Genomic DNA, 17,211 nt, shown 5'->3' with positions numbered 1-17,211 from the left:
GTCTTTTTTCTGTGCGCAAATACCTTTGAAACGTGTGATCTTTAAAGTAAACAGTCTCTGTCTAATCATGCAGCAGGAAGGTAGGAAACAGGATGATATCGTGTCATACAATTTATATTTTTAATTAATCAGATACAGATGTGTCAGAATGAATAACCTCTCAAATCCTCCCTGTAATCTCTGGTTTGGCTCTGTACACTGTGATGTAATACTTGGGAATGGATTACAGGTATACGTGTGGTTTGGTACATGTATTTGCATAAAGAATAGTTTTTGTATGCCTGCCCAGTAGTGGTAAGGCCAGCTTAGTGACTCAGTTTTTGGCAGAAATTTCTAGTTTGTTAATATTCCTGAAATTTGGGAATAAATTACTTCGAAGTACCAAGGGGAAAAAATGTTTCCAAACTGAAGTGGTTTGTAGAGAAATAATTTTTGGGGAAAAATTCTCTGATTGGAGTTCATGCACGGAATGTTAGGAAGTTTATGTCTTCAAATGTTACCAAACCTTTTGATTATATATGTATATTTTTTTCTTTCCTGTCTTGCATTTCATATTAGCTTTCTGTCTGCGTGCTATTGCTAAGTGGCTATTCTTAAAGAGGAGAAAGTACTAAACATTCCAGCTTACTTGTGTCACTATTTTTCATTCTTTTTTTCCTTTCTTTTCTTTTTTGTAACCTTAGTTATATTGGACCTATTGTTTCAAAGAGCTGAATTTTCCTCATGTTTGTTTGGGCTAGCTTCACAGACTTTGTCTTAAACAAAATGTTTTATTTGCATCTTTTTCCTTTTAAGAGTGGCAAACAAGCAAATGAAACTCTGTATAGTAGTGCTTTATAACTTTTAAAAGTCTCCTTTTACTTTGGAAGATTGTGGAGAGACCCCATATTTTTCCTTTTGTTACTTAGAACTAATTGTAAGGTAGAAAAATGAAAAGAATTACAAGAAAACAAAAAGATGTGGCAAAAAAAAAATTAGTAAAAAAATTTTCATTTAGCTTTTTAGCTGAATTGAATCTGGGCAGTGATTAATTTGCCCAGCTTTGATGCATAAATCACCACAATAGTGTCTTCATTGTCTTCTCTTGATTTTGTAAGTGTTAAATACAGCTAAAGTAAACCATTTTATCTTTTCTTTTCTGGAGTGGTGTACCACTTTGGTATCTTACTTGTTCGTTCAAAGAACTAGGAAAACACTAAAGAAAAAAAAAATCAGAAAATGTTTTTACTGTTCCTAGTGGTTATCAGAGACAGAGAACATAAATTAACTTTTAAGAGTTGGTAGGTTGTTTTGCTGAGTTGTCAGAGTAACACTGGCTTGCCTTTTCTTTCACTGACTCTTTCTTTTGAAGATCTTACTATACGCAAAATAGAGAATATCTCTGTGATTTCAAATGATTTTTTTGAGTTCATGGATCTAAGTTCGACCTCTGAAATGCACAAGGTATTATCATTTTAAATTCCATACCTTAATTAGTTTAATGGCAAGCTCCCAATGAATGTGTGTTTTCAAAGACTATCCAAGGTCTCTCTATTTTCAAAATCTTAACTGTGTCTTGGGAAGGGAACAATATAAGACAGGAGATTTATATTGAGTGCTTAGACAGAAATCCCAGGAGGCTCAGACTTCTTTCCTCCCTCTTTTTTACCAGAGTTTTGCACTGGATAAATCCATCAAGCAATAATTTCAGACCAATCGTAAGTTGTATAAAATACTGTGACAATAAAAAATCACCTGCTATCAAAAAAATATGTAAACTGAAGAAACCAGTATTTTCAGATTAAGCATATATCTCTTAAAAGGAATAGTGTGTGTCTGTGTGCTTGCATTGTGCAGTATTTTCAGAGGCAAAGCATTTCCCTCTGAGTTTGATTTAACAGCTATTTTATTTCCTTAAAGGCTACACATGTGGGGTAGACTTGTTGTTTTTGACATAAGTGTCAATCAGCACAAGAGAAATGGAAGAACTTTGAAGATAAGTGTTTGCATGTTAGTGAAAATACACTTACACTTGAAACGTGTACACTAGATAGATAAAATTTGCATGTGAATTGCATCTTATACATACGTACTAACATATTGTTCTCATGGTAGTATTGGTTTTGGAAATGCGGCACAGAGTGCCAAGTTCATCTGGAGGTAGCTGTACTGTAACTTTACTGACAGGGAATTAGTATCTGGTTTTGGTTATGAAGGCAGAAGACAGGATAAGATGCTGTGAATTAATGGTGTGTCACTAGAAGATCTTTTTTAAGAGCTATTGTTCAACAGTAGCTATATATTTTTATCTCAGGCTGGTTGTAAAAAGATAGAACTGGTATGAGGAGATTGGTACATGTGTAAATATTTAAATATGCTTTTGAGAAATCCTAAGAAGAGTAGGCTTAAAGGATATTTTAGTTCTTTTGAGTGTACCAGTTGGTTTGTAATAATGAAAGCAGTAGGAGCATATTTGAAAATGAAATTAATATTACTTTGTCTAATCCTGAAATTATTGTACTGTCTCTCAATTTAATAGAGGGTAACATCCATTTCATCCTGTCCTTCATTTGCAGATCTTGTCAAGTCATCTTTCTCTTTTCCCCTACAAAACACATTTAATCCCCTCAATAATTTAAAAAGACAAGTGCTTTCCCAAGCCTTTCCCCCATCTTTTAGCTTGCTCTCTGAGATGTGTGCTTTGCAAGCTAATTCTTTATTGCAATGTTTATAGATTCTTTCTGTTTGGTGCTACACTGTGATGTGTAACAGCAATAGCAGTTGCTTCTGGATGCAGACGATATAGGGAGGAAGCCAGGAGATCATGAGCCTGGGGTAGCTTGTTGGTCATAATTTGATGCTCTGGATAACAGTTTAATATAGCTCTTAAAGACACACTTGCACAAACACACACACACACAAAAAATCCCCACCTCTTTCACAGGTCCTAGAAAACATGGTTCACAGGGGAAGAAAGAGTGTTAAGTCTGAAAAGACTGACAAAGACTGTAATTTTTCTCCTGTGAGATAATGGTTTGAAGCCAGCAGCAGATAAAAGATTGCCATAAGAATGGCTTAATTCCCCATCTTGTAAAAGGATTAGATAATTCAGTCTCTTTATGGATTCCTTACGCTGGGAAATATATTTCCACTTTTGATTCTCCTCAGAAATAGCTGCAGAGTGTACTTATTTAAATGCACAAAGACCTGCATTCAGACATTTTGAAAGGGCAAACAGCACACAGAAAAGATTATTTTGCAGGCTGTGTCAATGTGTAAGTTTTGCTCAGCAAGTGGATATTCTAGTTTTACCAGATGAAAATATCATGGCTGTGAATTTTGTATTGGTGACATGGAAATTTTCCACGAAAATCTTCAAGAGTGACTGGCAAATAATGCTTTGAATTTGCGGAAAGGGAATGGACTTTAACCAAAATCCATTTTTAACTACAGTTTTAATGAATTTTCAGATAATTTGCTGTGTTTTAGTGTGAAGTGAAAAGTCACACTGAGAAATAGTGTCTTTAAGAAAGTGAGTGCAAAAGTAAGAAACAGACTGTGATCTGAATAGTATCAGTGAAAATCAGCGTGAAACTCAAAGAATACGAACCCTGTAATCTCACATAAATAGAATTGATGGTAGTTACAAGAAACTCCTGCCTGGGAGCCTTGCACCACTTCTTCAAATGGATTTAAAGGAATTATAAATCTCTGTTAGAGACCATGCTGAATATGTCACTAAGTTTATATTCCTACATTTTATTCAGAAATTTTGTTAACTATCTGTGTTTATTAATGTAGTTTATAGTTTAATTTTGGAAATGTCTGCCTTCCTGGATAATGTTCCGCAGGATAATCTAATAGTACTCATGCTTCATTTCTCTTCAATGCAGATGCTTCCTGTATTTTAGTCTATGGTGAAAACAGAAGCTACAACGCTGATTTTTTTAATATAACAAGGTGACATGCTGCAGAGCTTTCCCATTATTACGTCAGACTTGAGAGGTGCCAGCCCACTCTCATTACTCAGTGAATTTGCAATCCTCTGTTTTTTGCCCCCTTAGATCTAAGACATTTTTCTTCTATAGTTTATTGATCTGAAATTTTATAAACTTCCTTTAAAATCTAATCTTTATTAGGAAGCTAGAGTATATTGCTAAAGCAGATGGAGAGTTTTACTAGCAACAGAGTACTTTTGCCTGTATAATGTTCAATAATATTTATTTAATATAATTTTACCATTATATTAACTGGCATAGTCTGTACTGGAGAACTGACATCTTTTTTCTCTGTACCTGTGAATACACTAAGAATTTTGCTGGCACAGTTTTAATATTTTTAGTTTTGTAAAAGACATTAATAGAACAAATGGAATAGGTCAGAAATTCCTGGCTTTATATTTAGGTGCTGGAGAAGCTTTGGATTTTACACCAGTATAAAGGAGTACAGAAGTTGTGGAGACAGCAATTCAAGGTACATGAGATCAGAATTTGGATCAATATGGTTGAGAACAATGAATGAAATAAACTCACCATATTATAGGCAAGACAAATTATTATAAAGCTCGGCATACTGTTACTGGTGTGGTGTTAAGGTTGCTAGGGAGAGGCGCAAGAAAACATTCAATGTAACCTAAAAGCATGTGGGGGCTTTCAAGACTCGTGTTGTCTGATCTCTGTTGCTATAACTTCCCTGGAGTTATGTATTCGTTCTAGGGAAATTATAATTCAGTATTACAGTGATACCAGAGAGAGATATTAGATGTAGATGTAATGTTCTAAATTACAGAAAGGAAGCAGATAAGTTGAAAGAAAAGAAAAAGGAAGTCCAATAAGTCCAACTTATCCTTCTCCTCATCTCTGACTGAAATTCCCTTTGGTTGCCAAACAAACATCATCATGTTTATTTTGTTAATAAGTTCATGATATTCATTAGTCTTACAAAATGTATATTACAGGTTTTGATCCAAATTTATATCTACTTCATAAAGAAACTAACTTTAAATCACTGAAGTATTTGTTAGGATTTTTTTCAAGAGCGTAGTTAACTACTACTTTGAAATAATTTAAGAAAAATTGGTGATTCAACAAACCAAAATCTCCTTAACCAAGGTTCTAATACAAACATGACACTACCTCTGTTTTCCAGAGTGGAGAACTTTTCTTTGTGATTGTAGCCTTAAAAATGTACACCGATCTTGGCAGAACATCACAACAGCTTTACTGCTCTTTTTGCTGAAAGATTTGAGGATTCTTTGCTGAACTTTCCCCTACTTCTCACCATGTTTATGTAAAAAGACAGCTGAGTCTTCAGCAAAGCAGATCAGGAACATTCCAATGAAATGTTTGTTCTTTAGGAAACAAGGATTCACAGAAACCAAAATGTTTTACAGAAATTAGCCAGATTGAACAAAATTTAGCAGACACAGGGCAGAGCAGAGAGAATGGCTGGAGCTGCAATTCTCAGAAATGTGATTTCCCACTTCCTCCTCAGGGAGTGCGCTTCACTGGTTTGGAGCCCCTGGAGGAATTTTTCTTTATTACTAAAAAGCCAGCAGAAGCATTTGTATTGCCTTGAAATAACAGGTTTCAGGATTTCTTCTCAAGTGGAATTTCAGACTTTCTGTTGCTGTTCACCTCTTGGGAACATCAGAATTTGAGCAAGTTTATCCAGCTGTAGTCTGCTATGTTTAGAAAGAAAAAGCAGTCCCATAGCCATGTACCAGAATTTGAAAGCCAGCCACAAACACAGTAATTATATAACTCTTGCCTGTAGTTGTTTATTTGGGGATTAAAAGAGAGTTTGTGAAAAAATGATAACCCTTCTGGGGTTTTTTTGTGGGTTTTTTTGTTGTTGTTGTTCATTTTTTGGAGGAATAGAACGAGAATTTGGTTTTCTGAATTAAGTGACATATTTCTTTAAGGCTATGTCAGAATAATATCAATCTAAATATAATCCCACTTCCTCTGTCTGTGAGTGAGCAATCGTCATCCTCTGAAGGTGAATCTCCTCTCATGTTTAGTATTTGATTTGACACAAAATTTCCTAAAGCACAACTTCTACTATACATTAGCACAAGGCAATTTATAATGCACATACTTTGAATTAGTAGTCTACACAACGAAAAAATACTAAAGAGCCTATATCTCAATATTAGGTAGCAGAAACCTTTCTATTTCTTTTTCAGGATACTTTATCCCTTCTCATTAGGCCCTGATGTTAGAAAGTACCTCTGCTTGTGGTTATGTGTTTTTAATTATATTTATGAATCTGAGGCAGTCCTTAGAAGTATTTTTTTTTTCTAATCCATTAATATTGCCAGAATGGTGTTTACCAGTGAACTTTTTTTAAATTATTGCAGTAGTTTGCTATAACGTGGAGTTTACTTTAATTTCATTTATTACTAATTTTAAGAATATCATAGGACAACAGTGTTCACATAGGGGACAATCATAGTGTATGTCTACATTTAGTGCACTGGAGGAGTTCATAGGTAGGAATTAGTCCTGCATCTGTATTTGCAGTCATATACACACTCAAGCATAGACGTAACCGTAGTTGCCCTCAACACAGGACTTTGTTTTACCTCTTAAAAATCTGTTTTGATCAAGCGTAAATGTTTCCACAAATTTCAAATCAGAAAATGTATGGCAACTTTAAATCATGGACGAAAGTCCCCAATTTTAATTCAGCTACCTCAGCTGTTCCCTGTTACTTTTTCCCAAAGATATAGTTAAATTCCAGTGGCCTATTGTCTAGAAACTCTGTAGCTGTATGAGGGCTACTGCATTGTTTTAAGGGTGGTACAAGTGGAGAAATCACAGCTCCTCTAGCATTACTCTCTCCTTCCATCTCTACTATACCCACACTTCATTCAGTACACATTATAATTAGTCATTTTAGGTTGCAGTTAGATGGATTTTGGATTCATATAAGGAATTGTTTTATAGGATCATCTTGTCTCTCTTCAGCTTCTAAGTGAGGTCATCAATCTAACATCTTTCTAAAGCAGCAGTTACCATAATGTCAAGAAGCTGTCCTCCTAATAGCTCATATAAATTGGATATTGATGGGTATCAGACAGATTTGAAAACAAGACTACTAGTTCTGTCACACAAAAAGAGTGGGGAAGTGTAATGACATGCCATGTAGCTGATGACAATAAAGAAGAGCAATAAACTCAACAGGACTTTGGATACTGTCAGCATTTATTTTCTTGTCAAATACGTCAAGTTTTGGGAAGGACCGACTTCAAGAAAGCAGTGGCAAGTTTCACCACAGAGTCTGCTTAAGTAATATCAGTTTGATTAGAAGAAAAGATCACTAAGAAATATGTCCTAGTGAACTGTGATAGGAAAACAGATGTCATTTCAGATTTGCATTATGCAGAGCACAGGCTTTTCTTATGTAAGGGTCCTTTCTTGTGTCTACTTCTATATAGTTGTAATTAGATAAAATTATATAGATAGTTCCAACCGTAATATTTTTGGCATAATTAAGTAGCATGTGTTACAGTCTCAAAAGGACTCATTGGTAAATTTCAGAAACTAAAAGGGAAAAGCTCTTATTTTTTCAAAATAATCTAATGGGGAATATGTTGCCACTATGGAAATCTCACTGTTGACTTTTAAAAAGTCTTTATGCAAATATGTGGAAGAATCTGATGCTATAATCTGATTCAAACAGACAGTACAATCTAGAAACAAACGACATGCTGGATGACTGTTCAAGCTCAAAGCAAAGCTGATCTTGCAGAATGACTGCTCATACTGTGCCAATTTATTTCCAGCTGCTAAGTAATGCTAGAGGAAAGAATGAGATGCACTCAGTGTTTCCTCCTGATAGTAATGATTGGACAGCCACAGGAATGGTTTTGTTGCTTTGAAAAGAGGGTGGAAGGATGAAGAGGTTTCTGTGAAGGGAAATAAAGTTAGTCCATGAGGCATTTTCTCATTAAGTTGTGCCATCAGAAAAGCTCAAGAGACTTTCTTCAAGTGCTAAAATGGGTCTTTCTGAAAGGTCAGGCACAAGAGAAGCTTGAGACTTGTAGCACTTGATCAGTCTGAACAACCACTCAACACAGCTTACCTACCAGGCAGGAAATGCAGATCTGCACTGAATCCTTAGCCCACCTGCATGGTGTACAATGTCCCTGTCACTAAATTCATGTTACAGATACTTACATGCTGTATATTTAACCCCTACAAAATTCCCTTGGACATTCTGTCACCTTGAAAATGGAAATAAGTTGAAACATTTATGGCTATTAGTCTGCTTTATTTCACTTTTTTTTTTTTTCCTAAAGTGGAACTAGAGTAGGAACTAGTATCTGATACTTCTCTAAGGTATTGCTTCTTGCCCTGCCTGCAGGATGAAATCAATGAGTCAGTGAGTTGTTTTCCACCTCTGGAATCACAGGGATTTACTAGTGTTTCATTAAGACTGTTGGTAATTGTGATACGACAAAACAATGTGTTCTGAGGCATTGTCAGGCACTCAAAATTGCCAGAGAAATATTGAAGATGTTCACAAAGAGGTTCTTGTATCAATCAGAATGGGGTTTAATGTAGGTTATTTCACATAACCTCTTTGGTGAGAGGTTATGCAATGTAAATCATGGAGTTAACCTCATTTTCATTTCAGTTTAGCAGCTGGGATTCAAATAATAGTTTCATCTTAGTATTTCTTAATCTGGTAAAATAGGTGACTTCTATTGAAATATCAAATTATAATATCCTCATCTTGATGACATGCCCTGTTCTCCAACAACAGCCTATGTCTGAAGAAAGAAAAACATCCTAAATGCTTAAGTTCAGCAATGCATTTAACATGGACATGATTTTAAACCAAAGAGTTTAGATAATGTATTGCTGAATCAAAACTGCATCATTTGTTTCATATCACCTTTGTTCATGCTGAAGTAATTCTTTGCTTTTCTAGTGAAAATTTAAGATGGCTGAACTTTTAGACAAAAAAAAAAGGTTGGGTTTTTTGGGGGTAGGTTACTCCTACTTTGAAGTACTACACCATCGCTAATAGAATAATTAACATAGCAGTTAAAGGTAATTTACATGTAAACAATATAAAAACTTTGGTAAGGTGATAAATCTTAAACAATTGTAGAAAATGTTGCTTTTTCAGATATCAGCTCAAGAGGATATATTTCCCTAATCTGAATCCTGAAGGAATCATCATGTTTTCTTTTTGCTGATTCTAGTCACTGCCATTTCTTAAATAATACTGTGTGTGCTTATAGATTGTTCAGGAGTGTAAAAAGACCTTTCCAAAGTAGTGGGTGAAAAAAAAAAATTGCATAATTTCAATCTTGACTCTATTTTTCCTATTTGCCATTTCCTTCCTCTGATAAGGCAATATAAGATTTTATTTTGCCGTGACTCATTCAAGGAACATAGATGAAATAGTTTTGTCCTCTTTTTGCATACTCATATAGTGTCATATTTTCTAAATCATACTGGCAGTACCACTGTGTTTCACAAGCTTGTTTGTAGTGATAGACCTGGTATAATGCTGCTGCACCCATCCTGTGGAAATTAATCGGAACATCTTTGGTTGTGAAGTCCTTGGCAGTCCTACAGAAAGCATTTTTGGGTCAAAGGAAATTGAAATATTTGCCTGGAGGCTGTTTCCCTTTGTAGCTCTTGAAGCTCCAACATGCAGCTGGTTGAATGTAACTGAAACAATGGCCTGTAAGCAGGAGTTACACTATAAACAAATGGATATAGAAAAAAATGTGGGGTGTCAGGTATCAAGTTTAGACTCCCATTAAAATAATAGCTGAAATAATGTTTCCATTAATAACTGAAATAGTCAATAAACTATTAGTAAGATAGTAATTTTTAGGTAACTTGTTTTTTTGAGTTTTGGGGTTTTAAGAGTATGCATTGAAAATAGCAGCCAAGGTTTTCAAAGCTAGCCACCAGTTTGGAAAACCTTGATTCTTTTTAGAACACTTTGCAGACAAGGATGTGACTCTCATGTATGTTGCTCTTTGTATAATCACCTTTTCCAAAGCAGTGGATTAAAAGTTCCAACTCAACATTTTGGTTATCATTTTACCTTTTTTTTACTAAAGGAATTTCTGTGGTATCTGGCAATAAAGAATCAAGCCTACCTTGGAGTTTACACTTCGGTGTACAACTCGTGTGCAAGAAAAAGAGTTGGAGATGAAAATGCTTATGTAGTACCAGGGACCGGGTAAGTGGATCTCATAGCTTAGGCCTTCCAACTTTAATGATGCTTGCAGCATGGTGCAACACACTCTTCTTGGAAGACATTCAGCAAGAATGAACCAGGGAAGAAAGTGGCATAAACAAGGGCAGATTAGAAAATACATCTCTGATTGTACAATGAGATTCTGAAGCATTCAGAAGCTCTTCTAGATGTATGCTTCTTTCTAATCTATTGTTAAAGAATTTTTAAGTGTTTTCATTTTACTGTGGAGGTGTCTTATAAATAGTATTACTATTGAAAAAGAAACCAGAATAGTCCAAGTAACATTAATTCCTTTGGCGAGTAATAGTGTTTGTGGCATCTTTTGTTGCTTGAGTCACATAAGAATCTATTCCAATACGAATCCACGTTTAAGAAACACATAAATAAGTTGAAAATTGGATGTGAAAGTGAGATACATCAAACATCTTATTCGCCCATCCACCCACCCAGTTCACCCAGCAATTTCCTCATACAAAGGGAAATAATGTGAAATGATGTTGTGGAGGACAAGTCTTTTGAGGATCAGCTGAGGGAACTGGGGTTATTTAGTCTGGAGAAGAGGAGGCTGAGGGGAGACCTTATCGCTCTCTACAACTACCTGAAAGGAGGTTGTAGCGAGGTGGGTGTTGGTCTATTCTCCCAAGTTACTAGTGATAGGATGAGAGGAAATGGCCTCAAGTTGCATCAGGGGAGGTTTAGATTGGATATTAGGAAGAATTTCTTCACTGAAAGAGTGGTCAGGCATTGGCACAGGCTGCCCAGAGAGGTGGTGGAGTCACCATCCCTCAAGTTGATATAAAATGTGTAGACGTGGCACTTTGGGATATGGTTTAGGAGGCATGGTGACATTGGGTTGATGGTTGGATTTGATGATCTTAGAGGTCTTTTCCTACTTTAAAGATTCTATGATTCCATGAAATGTCTTTTCTGACTAGATACATTGAAAAGAAATTTTTTTTTTTTTGCAAGTTTTTCATGAGGCAATGGGCGGCTTAAACATGTAATTTCTAGAATAAGATGAGGATAATTTCAGTTGCTTATGTCTGGTTTGGATTTATGAAAGCTCAGAAAGGGAATGTATTATAAAATCTGGAAAATTCTGATGAGGTAAAAGAAGCAGCTCCTACTTCTAGAGATAATTTTTTTATGACTGCAATATAAGGAGAGAATGTTGGAGTAATTTTCCTTTTAATTAAACACAAATAAACTATCAGCATGGCTGCAGAGAAAAGTACACTGCTTCTGGTTCCTGCAATTCCATGCATATCCTTTTAAGCTTGAATACATGCTTGCAGTAAACACGTGTATGTATGCAATGAAGGAGGACAGGTCAATTTTAATGCAAAGGAAAATGATGTTATTTTTGAGATCTTCCTTTTTTTGCGTGGTTGTTTCATTTGCAACCTTTTTTGTCCCTGTTTGAGTATCTTTATGATAATGGTACAAAGTTATTTTCTTCTGTTTGACTGTCATCTTTAGAAGAGCTTGTTTGACAAGCTGGGCTTTTAAAGAATTGGTAACTAGAGCATTACAAACTTTATATAGAGAGCTATAAAGGATTCATAGAAGTAATTTTCAAAATTAGGTCTACAGCCTCTAAGTTTTACACTTTCATTGCCTTGAGGAGTTTTTTGTTCTGTGGAACTGCCTCCTCAGGTAAGAGTCATTATGAATTGACATTGAGCTTTCTGTCATAAATAAACTATCCCAGGGGCAATAAAAAGAGATAAAGTAATTGTAGGGGGTGGGGGTAAATGGTTTTGAGAAGGTACAAACAAATAGATGACTTAAGATCCAAATATATTAGATAACTGTGAGAGTCATAAAATATGAAATTCAGATAGGGCAGATACGGTGGTTCTGCATGGCTTCAAAGGTTAATTCAAAGTGTATTGTAAAGCAGCTGCAGAGAGTGAGAATACAGAGTGAAAGAAATTCTTTTAAGAGATAAGTTATTTCTTTCCCCAAGGTTTTACTTCAATGCATTTTTATGATTCCTGGGCTTTGCAAAATTGAATTGCATTTTTCTTATTCTTTTCATGTCTGAATAAATTCAAGGTAAGATAACCTTTATGTAAATGGCAGTTATATCGTGTTAAGAGCTACAAACTGTTTCTTTAGAGCAGAATATGTACTCAGGATTCATAAGAACCTGAAGAAAGATGGTGCAACTCTTGGGATGTTCATTTAAAAGAACAGATACAAGGACTATTTTTGTAAATTGCTGTCAAGGCATAGGAGTTAGCTGATGCAGAGGGAAAGCCTGAAGACAAAGCCTTCTGTAATGACTACATTTTTCTTTTAAAAAGTAACAAAGGAGGGGGAAATATTATTGCATGTGTTTCCCTGTGGTGGGTTAACCTTAGTTAAGGGCCAAGCCCCCACCCAGCAGCTCGCTCAGTCACTGCCCTCAGCAGGACAAGGGGAGAAAGTAGGATGTAAAAGCTTGTGGGTTGAGATAAAGACAGGGAAATTGCTTACTGCTTACTGTTGTGCGTAAAACAGACTTGACTTGGGAAAATTAGTTTAATTTATTGCCAATTAAAATAGATTTAGGTAATGAGAAACAAAAGACAAACATTAAACCCGCATCTTTCCTCCCCTCCTTTCCCAGGCCCAACTTCTCTTCTTCACTCCAGACTCCTCTCCCCACTCCCTGAGCAGTGGGGGACAGGGAATGGGGGGGTTGTGGTCAGTCCATAACGGCTCTTCTCTGCCCCACCTTCCTCCTTGCACTTTTCACCTAGTCCAGCATGGGTTCTGCTCACGGGCTGCAGTCCTTCAGAAAAAAATCTGCTCCATTGTAGGTTCCCCATGGGCCACAGTCCCTCCAGGATATATTCACCTGCTCTGGTGTGGGTCCTCCATGGGCTGCAGTGGATATTGGCTCTGGCGTGATCTTTGCTATGGGCTTCAGGGACTTACCTGCTCTAGAATGTGGAGCACCTCCTCCGACGTTGGTGTTCCCTCTGCTGTTTCCCACTCTTTCAGTCCCTGCTCTTCTGCCTGTGTGGCATTGTTTGCTCTTCCTTAACTATTTTTTTTTCTAATTCTAATTCTATTCTATTTCTATTCTATTTCTATTCTATTCTATTTCTAATTCTATTCTAATTCTATTCTATTTCTAATTCTAATTCTTTTTTTTTTTTTTATTTTGGCTGAGGGGCTCAGCTGTGTCCTGCTGTGGGTCTTTTGGAGCTGGATGGAACTGCCTGTGCCTGGCACAGGGCAGCTCCCACCTTTCCTCAACGAAGCCACCCCTGGTGGCATCCCACTGCCAACACCTTGACAGGGATGCCCAGTACAGTCCTGTTTAGTTAAAATATTTTTTTAACTAAAATGATGATATTATTGAACCATGGAAGCTGGCTTTTCAGGAAAGCTACCCTTTTAATTAGGACAATGTTGTGAGTGGGGTATGTAGTCAGAGATAACATTTCTTCTGTGTCTTACCTATGGAATGTGATTGCAAATGTTTTTGTTCCATTTTTCCACAATTTAGATTGCAAGGAGAGAATTTGGCAGAAAGGTCAGAAGATGTCTCCATGGTGTCTCAGACATCTGAGCCAGCAGTGTCAGACTCTGATGGTAAGTTATATAAATATTTGTTGCTCATGGAAAAAAAAAACAAACTAAATAACACCTTGAATTTAAGAGTAGAGGTTATGTCTGTAAAAGAAGATTAAACCTTGCCAGAGAACGTTCCTGGGTATTTGAACTCAATCATTTACACTTCAAATCTCTTAGAGGAGCCCCTAACATGGCTCTTGTCATGGCCCGTTAGCACTCCAGAATAATTCCTAGGCATATTTTGGGAGCAGCCTTGGGCCAGGATACATTCTTAGTAGACAGTTTGTATTTTAGCACACTATTTTGGATGTAAAATAGCTAAATAGCATAGACATGGGTTGTTCATTGCCAGTTGACCTCTATGCCAGAGAATGGTCTTTGAAATACTTAATACTACAAATGCATCCACAGGATTCAAATAATAAACAGTAAAAATAAAGTTATAGAATTTGTTCCGTTTTTAAACTAAGTATCAGAAATGCTTCTCTGATCTCTCCAAGCACTGACTAGAATTGAAATACAATAAAAAGGAGTTTATACAATAGCTCCGAAGAACATTTTTTTTCTCTGTATACAAACATAATCATACGATGCACTAATCTGCAGTCAGGACACTCAGCCTTATTTCAATTTCTGTTCAGGTGTTTGAACAGAATAACACCTGAAATCTAATGGAAAAGGCACTTCCTAAAGGATACCTTGTCAGAGAATGCCCTGCTTTCCTAAGAAACGTTAAGTTGATGAAGGTTAACTCTATCTTAGCTGTCACTGGAATGGAGACAGAAGGGAATAGAGGTTTGGACAGAGAATCTGCAAAGATAAATCCTTCAGTCCATTCCCTTACTGTTGAGCAGAACCAGCCGAGTCTATTAATTGGAGGATTTGATTTGCAGTTTAGTCTTCAGCAGCCACAGACAAGTTAGCTATGTTGATTAATTAATGCAAAACATATCAGAACTAACTTTTATTGGTTTTAGTTATCCCACTAACTGTCTGCTATTTAGTGCTATCAAGTGTGCTATTAGGTATGACAGCAACCTGCGCTTTTGGTCATCTCTCTTGCCTCATTTGTTAAACCAATGTATGTCAGCATTAGTAACTAGTACGTCTTTAAAGATTAATTTTTCAAACTGGTTTTGTGAGAGTGCCTGGCTTCATGCAGTCATGTCATTTGTTTTTCCTTTCATCTGCCGTTGTTCAATTTACAAAAAAATTAATAGGGGACACAGAATCTCAAAATATGATGTTCTTACAAGCTTGATGAAGGTTGCCAGAAAGAAAGACCCAGACTGGTGACTGCACTCATGTCTTGTGAAAGAAAGGCAAAATTCTTCTGTTATAAGTCCCGGGAAAGGAGGTGGTGGTGGCTTGTTTGGGATAGTCAAGGGATATGCAAGCATGAGATTATTGCAGCAGAAACAAGGAGAGGATTAAGACATACATGTAGGAAAAAGTTCTATAGTTTCTGAAACAATTTATTCTGAACAGATCTCTGCCTTCTTTTTCCTTCCTGTGTATCTTTCTTCTTGCAATGGAAATAGTCCCACTTTGCATGCCATCTGAAACTGTAGGCTTCAGTAGAATAGTAAGCTGTTGCTAAGTGGCAGGGGCACCAGGATTAAAGAAAATGAAACTGTCAGAAAGTGCTGGATGCTGTGTAATAATGAATGATGTAATGATCACAGAGTATGGAGCACAAGAGTGCTATAGCGGTTGTATCTTGGACCACTTTATATGCTTCTGGATACTCTGTAGTCAGTATGGATATAGAGAAGACAGAGAACACTTTCCCTACAAAAACACCTCCAATAAAAATATAGGGAGTAAAAGTTAGGTAGATGTACAATGACATTCATGTTGTTATAAACACATCTATCTCACGTCTGTGAATATACATGAACCTGTTAGTCATATAGCTAGAAAATAGCAAAGCCCCTAGGGCAAAAGGGCTGAGGTCAACAGTGAGGTACTGCCAAATTTCTGTCAAGAGGCGCTCTCAGAAATGTTCAGCCTTTCAAAATATATATTTTTTTTCCTGAAATGTTGGCTAGTAATACATTTTGATTTGAAAAAAAAGCACAGCTGGATTTTACAAGTAGGCACAGACGAGAAACAGGCGCAGAACTCAGGCAACTGTCCATTCTATCAATCTTTCCTATAAATGCAGCATATTGCTTGTTTTCTGTGCATCTGATATTTATTTCCAATAAATATTATGTATGAGAAGATGATGATAAAAGAGACTCCCAAAGATATTGTTGGAAAACCCAAAGTAACTGAGGCATCATGTTGCACTGAATTTTTAGTTATGTTCTCTTAAGTATGTATTATACCATAAGAAAGTGGCTAACAGGCTTCACTTACCAGGTTTATTTGAATTTATTTTCTGCTTTTATCAGTACCAGTGACCTCACTGAGAGAAAACTATGCATTGGGAAGTGTTCAAGGATATGCAAGCAAGGTGCTGATGCACAGGAAAGTTGAGGGTAGCTTTCTTTAGGTAATGATCTGTTTCTGGGTTAGTGGGAAATTCTTGTTAGATCTGGAGCATCTCTCTTGTGGATTTCAGATGAACTAGGTTCAGAAGTAATTGGCAGCACATCTGATCTAACAGTCCTTATAAATATGCCTTACTAAAGCAATTCCACCTAATAAAGTCAATGTAATAGCTTTTGTCTGCAGCATCAGGCACTAGATGGACTCGACTGGCAATCTGGATCTGGTTCTAATTAGCCGCTACACTGATTTCCCTCTAGTATAATACTGCTGAATTGGACAGGGTTGTGTTTGATCTAAGTAGTAAAAATGAGAGATGGGAATCAGGTCTCAAGATCGGAGAACACAAGGCACTTTAACACTGTGGTTTCTTTTTACTGTCCTAAACTATACCTCTCAAAACTGTTTCTCTTTCCCATTGGACCACTTCACAGCAAAGAACTAAAGGAATAATTTAATAGCTAGGTTCTTGATTTCGATTAGAAGAAGTTGCTTTGGTGACTGCACAGCAAACGCCCCCTGTAGATGCCAAGCCAGTCAAGTTTGTCTCTTGGATTGGTCCTCCATTAAGCCTTGCTCTTGTTCTGTACAGATGGGGAGAATGGCTGAAGCTTCAAAGGGATTGAATGCTACAGGATTGATCCAGTAAAAATCTGCATCTGTCAACCTGCAATCTGTTTTTCAGGGCGGGGGGGACTGTAGCGGTCATCTACTACTGTGGAGTTTTTTTGTTTTCTTTTAATTTGGATATTGAGAAATAGTATCACTAAAGGATAATTGTTCATTTAATCCTAGTTACCTGTAAGTACCATAGGACCTTGTTTCACTTGTTTCAGTCTCTTTTGCTGAAAAGTACCTTAACTTTTGAGTGAAAGCCATGATATAAGGTTATTGCAAATAAGATCTTTGCAGTCAGTGCATTCTTGTAGAAGG

The 17,211-nt window shown here is 36.5% G+C and overlaps 1 protein-coding gene across 1 annotated transcript in view; it reads left to right on the top strand.

Moving 5' to 3' along the window:
* C2H8orf34 (chromosome 2 C8orf34 homolog) overlaps positions 1-17,211 on the top strand; it is a 170,844-nt gene that overhangs the window by 117,979 nt on the left and 35,654 nt on the right. Inside the window, exon 9 of the mRNA XM_064442579.1 lies at positions 13,715-13,800. Within this exon, the coding sequence (XP_064298649.1) occupies positions 13,715-13,800 (86 nt within the window). The remainder of the gene's footprint in view (positions 1-13,714; positions 13,801-17,211) is intronic.

Source organism: Phalacrocorax carbo, chromosome 2 (assembly GCF_963921805.1).
Source record: "Phalacrocorax carbo chromosome 2, bPhaCar2.1, whole genome shotgun sequence".
Lineage (NCBI taxonomy): Eukaryota > Metazoa > Chordata > Aves > Suliformes > Phalacrocoracidae > Phalacrocorax > Phalacrocorax carbo.
This window is presented reverse-complemented; position numbering and strand designations above follow the sequence as displayed.